The sequence below is a fragment of the Tamandua tetradactyla genome, chromosome 6, assembly GCF_023851605.1.
Source record: "Tamandua tetradactyla isolate mTamTet1 chromosome 6, mTamTet1.pri, whole genome shotgun sequence".
NCBI lineage: Eukaryota > Metazoa > Chordata > Mammalia > Pilosa > Myrmecophagidae > Tamandua > Tamandua tetradactyla.
In genome coordinates this window covers 21,464,489-21,475,846 of record NC_135332.1, presented here as the reverse complement: position 1 = coordinate 21,475,846, position 11,358 = coordinate 21,464,489, and the positions used below count along the sequence as shown (strand labels likewise).

The 11,358-nt window shown below is 47.1% G+C and overlaps 1 protein-coding gene across 1 annotated transcript; it reads left to right on the top strand.

The window, feature by feature from the left end:
• The first annotated feature begins 7,776 nt into the window (after window positions 1-7,776).
• Window positions 7,777-8,154, top strand: RPRML (reprimo like). Its single transcript, XM_077162999.1, has one exon. The coding sequence runs from the start codon at window positions 7,792-7,794 to the stop codon at window positions 8,152-8,154; it is 363 nt and encodes a 120-aa protein (XP_077019114.1). The 5' UTR covers window positions 7,777-7,791.
• The last annotated feature ends 3,204 nt before the right edge of the window (window positions 8,155-11,358 follow it).

The window sequence follows — 11,358 nt, the reverse complement described above, 5'->3', positions numbered from 1 at the left end:
CATCCTCTCTCTTCTTCTTTTTGTCAATCTTGCTAAGGGCCCATCAATCTTATTGATTTTCTCATAGAACCAACTTCTGGTCTTATTGATTTTCTCTATTGTTTTCATGTTCTCAATTTCATTTATTTCTGCTCTAATCTTTGTTATTTCTTTCCTTTTGCTTGCTTTGGGGTTAGTTTGCTGTTCTTTCTCCAGTTCTTCCAAGTGGACAGTTAATTCCTGCATTTTTGCCTTTTCTTCTTTTCTGATATAGGCATTTAGGGCAATAAATTTCCCTCTTAGCACTGCCTTTGCTGCGTCCCATAGGTTTTGATATGTTGTGTTTTCATTTTCATTCGCCTCGAGATATTTACTAATTTCTCTTGTAATTTCTTCTTTGACCCACTCGTTGTTTAAGAGTGTGTTGTTGAGCCTCCATGTATTTGTGAATTTTCTGGCACTCTGCCTATTATTGATTTCCAACTTCATTCCTTTATGATCTGAGAAAGTGTTGTGTATGATTTCAATCTTTTTAAATTTGTTGAGATTTGCTTTGTGACCCAGCATATGGTCTATCTTTGAGAATGATCCATGAGCACTTGAGAAAAAGGTGTATCCTGCTGTTGTGGGGTGTAATGTCCTATAAATGTCTGTTAAGTCTAGCTCATTTATTGTAATATTCAAATTCTCTGTTTCTTTATTGATCCTCTGTCTAGATGTTCTGTCCATTGATGAGAGTGGGGAATTGAAGTCTCCAACTATTATGGTCGATGTGTCTATTTCCCTTTTCAGTGTTTGCAGTGTATTCCTCACGTATTTTGGGGCATTCTGATTCGGTGCGTAAATATTTATGATTGTTATGTCTTCTTGTTTAATTGTTCCTTTTATTAGTAGATAGTATCCTTCTTTGTCTCTTTTAACTGTTTTACATTTGAAGTCTAATTTGTTGGATATTAGTATAGCTACTCCTGCTCTTTTCTGGTTGTTATTTGCATGAAGTATCTTTTCCCAACCTTTCACTTTCAACCTATGTTTATCTTTGGGTCTAAGATGTGTTTCCTCTAGACAGCATATAGAAGGATCCTGTTTTTTAATCCATTCTGCCAATCCATGTCTTTTGATTGGGGAATTCAGTCCATTAACATTTAGTGTTATTACTGTTTGGGTAATACTTTCCTCTACCATTTTGACTTTTGTATTATATAATCAGACCTGATTTTCCTTCTTTCTACACTCTTCTCCATACCTCTCTCTTCTGTCTTTTCATATCTGACTCTAGTGCTCCCTTTAGTATTTCTTGCAGAGCTGGTCTCTTGGTCACAAATTCTCTCAGTGACTTTTTGTCTGAGAGTGTTTTAATTTCTCCCTCATTTTTGAAGGACAATTTTGCTGGATATAGGAGTCTTGGTTGGCAGTTTTTCTCTTTTAGTAATTTAAATATATCATCCCACTGTCTTCTAGCCTCCATGGTTTCTGCTGAGAAATCTACACATAGTCTTATTGGGTTTCCCTTGTATGTGATGGATTGTTTTTCTCTTGCTGCTTTCAAGATCCTCTCTTTCTCTTTGACCTCTGACATTCTAACTAGTAAGTGTCTTGGAGAACGCCTATTTGGGTCTATTCTCTTTGGGGTGAGCTGCACTTCTTGGATCTGTAATTTTAGGTCTTTCATAAGAGTTGGGAAATTTCCAGTGATAATTTCTTCCATTAGTTTTTCTCCTCCTTTTCCCTTCTCTTCTCCTTCTGGGATACCCACAACATGTATATTTGTGCACTTCATATTATCATTCAATTCCCTGAGCCCCTGCTCAAATTTTTCCATTCTTTTCCCTATAGTTTCTGTTTCTTTTTGGATTTCAGATGTTCCATCCTCCAGTTCACTAATTCTATCCTCTGTCTCTTGAAATCTACCATTGTAGGTTTCCATTGTTTTTTCATCTCTTTTACTGTGTCTTTCAATCCCATAAGTTCTGTGATTTGTTTTTTCAGACTTTCCATTTCTTCTTTTTGTTGATCCCATACCTTCTTCACGTCCTCCCTCAATTTATTGATTTGGCTTTTGAAGAGGTTTTCCATTTCTGTTCGTATATTCAGCATTAGTTGTCTCAGCTCCTGTATCTCATTTGAGCTATTGGTTTGTTCCTTTGACTGGGCCATATCTTCAATTTTCCTGGTGTGATTCGTTATTTTTTGCTGGCGTCTGGGCATTTAATCAGATTTCCCTGAGTGTGGGACCCAGCAGATTCAAAGACTTTCCTGTGAAGTCTCTGGGCTCTGTTTTTCTTATCCTGCCCAGTATGTGGTGCTTGTCTGTCTGCGGGTCCCACCAGCAAAAGGTGTTGTGGGTCCTTTAACTTTGGAAGACTCTAGCTGCTGGGTGTGTGGTGGAGACAGAGGAAAAGTTGTAGGTTGGTTTTAATGGCTTCCAATTGTGAAGTCCTGGGATCTGAGTTCCTTGAGAGAGGGAATGCACCTGAGTTGTGTTTCACCCCTCCCGCGGGGAAGATTCAGGTGGTAGAGAGCCCTGAAAGCAGCCTGTTTCTGCGTTCGGGGCAGTTGTAACCTATGCAATCCCAGCGCTGAGCCCAGAGGCAACGAAGCCTCTGTAGAAACAGCCACAGAAGGCTCTGATTCACCCCCTTTCCTCTTTTTCAGTTAGCCCAATCGGCGATTTCCGCCTTGATCAGTTTTGCCTGAGCTGAGGGCCTATTTTTAGTAGTCAGAAGTTGTTCCTTAATGCCCCTATTGGTGTTAGGTTGGGCTCAGTCTCTACTACTGTTGGAGACTCTTTCCTTTCCCTCCGGGAAGTCGCCTGTCGGGTAGGGGCACCAGCCACCGCGGCTTGGGGAACTGCTGTTTGGATGCTCCCAGCCGGCCCGGGAAGCCGCGTGTATGGAAGTGGCTGCGGTCGCCGGCCACCGTGGCTTGGGGGACCACTTTTCCGAGGCTCCCAGCCGGCCCGGGAAGCCACGCATGGGGGAGGGGCGCCGGCTGCCGCAGCTTGGGGAACCACTGATCCCAATCTCCCAGCCAGCCCGGGAAGCCACGTGTGTGGAAGGGGCTCCCATCGCCGGCCACCGCGGGTTGGGGGATCGCTGTACTGAGGCTCCCAGCTGGCCTGGGAAGCCGTGCGTGGGGAGGGGCGCCAGACACTGCGGCTTGGGGAACCCGATCCAGAGCTCCCAGCCAGCCCGGGAAGGAGGGAGGGAGCTCCGGCCGCCAGCCGCTGCGGCCCGGGGAAGCGCGCACCTCTCGGGGACCTCACCGCAGCGGAGACTCTTAGCCGGTCCAGCCGGTCCAGAATGCGGTACGCTGTTTGTCTGGTCTCTGTCGTGGCTCTGGGAGCTGTTCTGTACTGTTTCTAGTTCTTTAGTAGTTGTTCTGGAGGAGGAACTAAGACCCGCGCACCTTACTAAGCCGCCATCTTCTCCAGAAGTCTCAAAAGCATTTCAGAGTGGCTGTTTTAAAAAGGGAATTTAAAAGAGTACTCAATAAAGTCTTCATTTTCTCACAGGAGTATTAAATGGGGGCACTGAGCTGCACATTAACTTGCAAGTGCTTTCTTTATGCCAAAGCTTTCATGACTGTCGCCATTTTCAGTCCATTGCAACTGCCTCGTGAGCTATAGGATGTATTTTTTTATTCTCAAATGTAATCTGTCATCCTGGGACAATTGGAGAGCCACATGTAAAAGAATGGTGTTAGATCCCTCCCTCACACCACATACAAAACTTAACTCAAAATGGATGAAATAACTAAATATAAGAGTTAAAATCATAAAACTCTAGAAGAAAACATAGGGGAAAAGCTTCATGACCTTGGACTTGGCAATGATTTCTCATATATGACACCAAAACCTGAGTAACAATGACAACAAAAATAGATAAGTTGAAGTTCATACAAAATTAAACACTTTTGTGTATCCTGGGACATTATTTAAAAAGTGAAAAGAAAACACAGAATGGAAGCAAATATCTGCAAATCATATATCTGATAAGGCACTAGAATATATAAAGAACTCCAGAATATATAAAGAACTCTTAAAAGAAGTATACCAATGGCTACAAGTACATGAAAAGATGCTTAATACTAGTAGTCATTAGGGAAATGCAAATCAAAACTGCGAGATACCACCTCACATCCAAAGGGATGGCTAAAATAATAATTTCTTTAAAAAGGAAAATAACAAGTGTGGAAAAACTGGAACCCTGGTGTATTGCTAGTGGGCATGTGAAATGGTTCAACCACTGTGGGAAACAGTTTAGTAGTACCTCAAAAGGTTAAACACAGAATTACCATACAACTCAAAAATTCCTCTCCCAGGTATATACCTCAAACAATTGAAAACAGGCACTCAAATACTATAAATGCTTGTCATAGCAGCTTTATTCACAATAAGCAATAGGTGGAAACATCCCAAATGTTCATCAAAGGATGAAACAAATTGTTATATATCCACACAATAGAATATTATTCAGCCATAAAAAGAAATGGAGTATTGATATGCACTAAACACTGATGAGTCTTGAAAGCATAATGCTAAGTGAAATAAGCCAGACACAAAAGGTCGCATATTGTATGATACCATTTATATGAAATATCTACAGCAGGAAAAGTTGTAGAGACACAAAATAAATTAGAAGTTGCCAAGGACTGGTGGAGGCAGAAAACGGAGAGCAACTTCTTAAAGGGTATAGGGTTTCCCTTGGGGGAGATGAAAATGTTTTGAAACTACATAGAGTTGGTGGTTGCACATTGTGGATATACTAAACGCCACTGAATTTTTCATTTTGAAATGATTAATTTTATATCATGTAAATTTCACCTCTATGACTAGCCAAAAACTAAAGGACAAATACTGTATGGTCTCATTGATATGAACTGACATTAGTGAATAAACTTGGAATATTTCGTTGGTAACAGAGATCATCAGGAGATAGAAATAGGGTAAGATATTGGGTAATTGGAGCTGAAGGGATACAGACTGTGCAACAGGACTGGATACAAAAACTCAGAAATGGACAGCACAATACTACCTAACTGTAATATAATTATGTTAAAACACTGAATGAAGCTGCATGTGAGAATGATAGAGGGAGGAGGGCTGGGGACATAAATGAAATCAGAAAGAAAGATAGATGTTAAAGATTGAGATGGTATAATCTAGGAATGCCTGGAGTGTATAATAATAGTGAAATGTACAATGTACAAATTTTAAAAATGTTTTTGCATGAGGAAGAATAAAGGAATGTCATTATTGCAGGCTGCTGAAAATAGATGGTAATTAATATTTTAAAATGTCACCTTATGTGTGAGACTAAAGCATAAAATGTTTGTTACAAAATTTATATTTTGACTAGAGCATTTCCTAATATACCTTACGTAGATACTTTGATTGAACATCATAAGTACTTGGAATCTCAGGTAGCACATGAGATTTTGTTGGTTTGTCTGGAGTGATGCCCCAATGAATCCCAGAGTGATTTGGTCAGTGACTGGAAGGGTATTTGCAAGCCCCCTTTGGGGGATGGTGAAAGCGGGGAGAAATTCAGCTTCCCCAAGTTGAATTCTTGATATTCTCACAAGCAGTGTGGACAACCAAAGCTATAGGCTGAGCCCCCAGTCTTGGGGTTTGTTCACATGAAACTTAACCCCACAAAGGATAGGTCAAGTCTACTTAAAATTTAGGCCTAAGAGTCACCCCCAAGAGAGCCTCTTTTGTTGCTCAGATGTGGCCTCTCCCTCCAGCCAACATGGCGAGCAGTCTCACCACCCTCCCCCTCTCTGCATGGGACATGACTCCCAGGGGTGTGGACCTTCCTGGCAACATGGGACAGAGATCCTGGAATGAGCTGAGACTCAGCATCAAGGGACTGAGAAAAACCCTAGAATGAGCTGAGAATCAACATCAAGGGATTGAGAGAACCTTTTGACCAAAAGGGGGAAGAGTGAAATGAGACTGTCAATGGCTGAGAGATTCCAAACAGAGTCGAGAGGTTATCCTGGAGGTTATTCTTATGCATTAAGTAGATATCACCTTGTTGTTCAAGATGTAGTGGAGAGGCTGGAGGGAACTGCCTGAAAATGTAGAGCTGTGTTCCAGTATCCATGTTTCTTGATGATGATTGAACAATGATATAGCTTTCACAATGTGACTGTGTGATTGTGAAAACCTTCTGTCTGATGCTCCTTTTATCTACCTTGTCAACAGATGAGTAGAACATATGGGATAAAAATAAATAATAGGGGGAACAAATGTTAAAATAAATTTAGTTTGAAATGCTAGTGGTAAATGAAAGCGAGGGTTAAGGGGTATGGTACGTATAACTTTTTTTCCTCTAAAACAATAGTTTTATTTCTTTTTCTGCTGTCTTTTTATTTCTTTTTCTAAATCGATGCAAATGTTCTAAGAAATGATGAATATGCAACTATGTGATGATATTAAGAATTACTGATTATATATGTAGAATGGAATGATATCTTATTGTTTTGTTTGTTGTTAATTTTTTTAATTAAAAAAAATTTCACCTCCATGACAAAATAAATCATTTAAATAAAAAAATTACTTTCTGCACAAAAAATGTGGTTACAAGGTTCTTTACGGTAATATAGTGTCTGGTGGAGAAGAGAAAGGGGGAGGGAGAGAAACAACCAACTTATTCAAATATAGGATCTTGGATAAATAAATAACAGTAGTTATTTATTTACTCACACCTTGGAATACCACTTCTTGATTCTGATCTATGCTAAAGCTGGAGAATCACTGTTGTGGGTGAAAGTTTGTCAGTATAAAAAGTTACACTGTTAAGTAACAAAAGGTTACAAAGCAACATGTACACAGCATCGTTTGCACAGTGCCTCCTGAGTTTGAATGTATGCGTGTAAAGTGGCACACACAGAAAAAGGAAGGCTGGGAAGCTTCTATATCAAGGTGACAGCATCAACAGGGGTTATGAGGTTTTAGATTTTTTCATTTTGCTAATCCGTAGTTTATAGTCCACAATGACTATGTTTTTGTAAACAGGAACGAAATAAACCCAGTAACTTATTTTAAACTAAAAAAAAAAAAAAAAAAAAAGTTAACCGGGCGTTAGGCGGGAGTGGGGTGAGTAGAGGGGAGGTGGCAGAGCCGCCTTCTCACCCTGGGCCCGGGAACAGCTGGGAGGGGGCGGCGCGGGGCGGCCGGGCACCCCAAGGCCACCACGGACTTGAGCGGAGGAAGGAGGTTGGGAAGGCCACGCTCGCGGTCACAATCACCCCTTCCGTGGTCTAGGAAGGCTTCCCGGGGTGTAGATAAAGAACGGAGGGGAGATTTAGGGCCGACTTCAGGATGAATTCGATGTGGCCGGCTCGAGGGGCCCAAGCTACATTGGCCCGAGGTGGGAGCTGTCCCTAGCGCCCCGACCCCTCGCAGTCCTCGGACCAGGGAGGGGGGAGGGGGAGGCAGCGGGAGGCGGGGGCTGCACTCTCGGCGCGGTCCCCGCCCTTCGGGCCGCGGCGGGGCGGGGCGGTTGCTAGGGGAGGGGCAGCCGGGCGGGCTCGGAGCGCAGCCGGCGCCGGGGACGCGCTCGCCTCTCGGGCTCCAGCTCCTGCGCTGCCTGTTGCTCTCTGCGCTCGGCCCCCGCTTCCCGTCCGGTGGACCCGGGAGGCGGCCCGCGGGGGTGCCAGGGCGCCGCGGGTCTCCCGCCCTCCCCCGCTTCCCACGCGCGGGTCCACGCGGTCGCCGGCAGCGTCCCAAGAGCGCGGGCCCGGGCGAGCCCCCGCGTGCGCCCCGAACCGCGCGAGCCCAGCCGTGGGGCTGGCGGCCCAGCGATGAACGCGACCTTCCTGAACCACAGCGGCCTGGAGGCGGCGGGCGGCGTGGGCGGCGGCGGCGGGACCGCCCTGGGGAACCGCAGCCACGGGCTGGGCACGTGGCTGGGCTGCTGCCCCGGGGGCGCCCCACTGGCCGCCAGCGACGGGGTCCCCGCGGGGCTGGCGTCCGACGAGCGCAGCCTGTGGGTGTCGCGCGTGGCGCAGATCGCTGTGCTCTGCGTGCTGTCGCTCACCGTGGTCTTCGGCGTCTTCTTCCTGGGCTGCAACCTGCTCATCAAGTCGGAGAGCATGATCACCTTCCTCGTGGAGGAGCGCCGGCCCTCCAAGGACGTGGGCGCCGCCATCCTGGGGCTGTACTGAGCGCCCACCCGCCCCGCCGGGGCTTGCAGGAGAAGGAGAAGGAGGAGGAGGAGGAAGGGCCGGACCCTCGCCCGCTCCCGGACCTCCGGGCGGACCGCGCCAGGGACAGCGACGCGCTCGGGACGCCCGGGACGACGGATGCGCGGTGGGACCCGCGGCCGCGGCGCGGGACGGGACTTCCACGCCCGGCTTGATCCCGAGCGCGCTCCAGCGTTGGCCCGGGAGAGAGGGGGGCGGGAAGAGGAGGTGGGAGAGGGCTGGGTGAGGCGTTGGGGCTTCTTAACATTTTTGTTCTGTTTTGTTTTTTAAAAAGAAGTTCGCGCGGAGTGGGTGTGGAATGCAATTTGTGGCTGAGGTCGCTCGCGTGGGAGTTGTGTGTTGGTGGGGGTGGCGCGGAGTCGGTGGGGGGAGAGTTGTGGAAGAATCACGCAACTCTTTTGTTGCTGAACTTGTTGCTCTGATTTTGCATTTCAAAAGAAGTCTTGTAATAAAACCGCAGCCGCCGGGCTTCCGGGGGCTTCCCAGTCGCGCTTCTGTGGTGTGTGTGTGTGTGTGTGTGTGTGTGTGTGTGCGCGCGCGCGCGCGCGCGCGCGTATTAGGGTGCGTGGGTGTCAAGGTGTGTATTGGGGGCGGGGGGAGGTGGCGTGTGCCCTGGCGGGCGGACACTTCGAGTCGATCCGAGAAAATCTAGCCTCTGCGTGGAGACACCTGGACTCCTGTCCCCCACCCCAGCCCCTGCTCCAGGCGGAGGCTGGAACCCCGGGAGTGGAAAGGGAACGTGTTTTGCGCGGGTAGCCTAGGAGGCAGGTCTTGCAGGTCGACCAGTCAATTGGCTAGATTAATTAAATCATGGGGAAATTTGAGGCTTTTTTTGAGAGGAAAAAACCCAGTGAGTTGAGTTCAAAAGGGAGATGTGGACGGTAAATTAATAATCAGGACAATGAACAAATAGAATTCAACTGGGGGGGGGAGAGGTAGGGGAAATAGATTTAGTTTAAAATTCCATTACAGGAATGGGCAGACACCTGTCCCTTGTGACACATGCTTGCCCCCTTAGCCCCGCGCCGGCCTAGTACTTGGAAGGTTTGGGAATGAGCTCAGTGGACTTTCCCGTCTCCTCTCTCTTTTACCATGGGTGCAAGTGAAAGTGAATGAGTAGAAAGATGGCTGAAGCCGTAAATGGTTTCAGAAGGAAAAATAAAGGAAACACAATCTCATGTCCTGGCACTAATTCCATCCTTGGGACCTAGGGGCAGGGGGCAGGTAGCTCAACAAAAGCACAGTTGGTCACCACTACGAAGAATCCAGAATCTTCCTGGCACCAGAACCCTCCTGTGCAGTCAGAATCATTGTCATCTGGATGTGTCCTCTTCCCGCCCACCCCTTGCCCCATCAGACCAGGGAAGGTTTGTCCAGTTGGACAGGACAGGGTAGTAAAGGCCAGGGGGCACAGGCGCTCCTTGCAAAGGGTCTGTGGGGTAAGACCTGTAATGTGGAGAATGGTGTTTTAATGGCTTTGTGTGATTTGCAGGCAGCTTCAGTGTTGACTAGGGGAAAGCAGCCTTTAGTGATTTAGGCAGCCCAGGTATTGGGCTTCCAAAACAGGTGTTTGGGGCCTGGGCTGACCTGATGGCCTGGAGAATGCAGGCCAGACAGCTGCATGCATGCAGGTGAACCCCCAAATGATTGGAAAATGGGGGGTTTTAGGAGGGAAATGGGCTTAGACACCATCTCCTGGCTGTCTGAGTTAGAGGGAACATGACAGACACTTTCTTCTGATAAAATGTCTGCTACTAATTGTGACTGGGGCAAGAGGAAGGCAATGCAAGAGTTAATTTTCCTGAATATGCTGAAAAGGAAGGCCTTAGTGGGTAAGCTTAGTTGGATTTTCTCACTGTTAAAAAAAAAAGAGGACAGTGGACACATGCCTGTGTACCACCTGCTGTCTCATACCTCCTTCCCGTGAGTACACCCACGCACTCGCGGGGCGTAGGGGGGCACGCACTTACGGGTACATGTGCGTGAGTGTATATTCACACATGCAGGCAGACCCAAGCTGCAAGACTGGAGGAAGACAGCATGCGTGGTGAATCCCGGGATGTGCTGCAGGGTGAGGGATCATAATTGTCGCCCATGCTAATTATCCCCAAAGCACTGCTATCTTGCATGGTGTTTACTGAGCGGCCTTATATTAGCTGCGGGGGCGGGGGTGGAAGCACCCAGTTACATAAGAACACGAGGCCCAGCACAGGAAGAGGGGGGAACTGATCAGAATCCCAAGCCAGGGGCAATCTGGGTAGAGGATGGAGAAGGCACTGGTTCTCAGAAGTCCCTGACAGTGAGAGCTCTTCCTCTGAAGCCTGCCCGGAATGTAGGGGCCAAATCTCAGAAGGTTTTGGCTTCAGAAAAGAGAAGGCCTGGGACTCTCTGAAATCCTGGCTGCCCTGCTCCCTAGCTCTGTGACTTTGGAAAAATAACTCAACATCTTTGTGCCTGAGTTGTCTCATCTACAAAATAAGGCGATAGGACCCATAGCCCACAAGAGATGCTGTGTATAAAGCAGCTAGCAAAATGCCTGGCAAAGAGACATTCAATAAAGACAATTACTATGATTATTGTTGTTTTTGTTTACTGTATGAACATTTTCTCAGTAAAATATATTTGGTTCTATGTCGTGGGATCCCTGAACAGAGAAGGAGTAACTCAAATTTGCAAAGCATTTTCTTGTTTTCAAACCACTTCCATAAGTAGGTTGAAAATCATATATTGACTGTCTAATGTGCCAAACTCCCGAGCTCCTTGCTTTCCGCACACCCTCATGGGGAAGGGGTCATTACCACTCCCATTTCCTAGATGAGGTTGCCCAGGTCCACAGGGAAGGGACAGAGCGAGGATCCAAACCCCCAGTGTGCAACTCTAGCTTTCACTCCATAATCTCGGGCTTGCACGGCAGCTTGGTGAATAAGAGGAGCAGACCTTCTCCTACTTGCCTGTTTGTAGGAGAGGAGACTAAGGCTCAGTCTATGGGTCTGCCCAAGTTCATTCATGCAGCCCATGTCTTCTGTGAGGCTGCTGTGGGGCACGGTGTGCCAGGGATGGAGTGAGCAAGGGAATGGCAGAGACTAGTCCTAGCCTGCAGCCCTGACCATCCCCCCTCCCCCCACACCCTTAGCCCCATGCACTTGGGGACTAGTCATCCCTCCA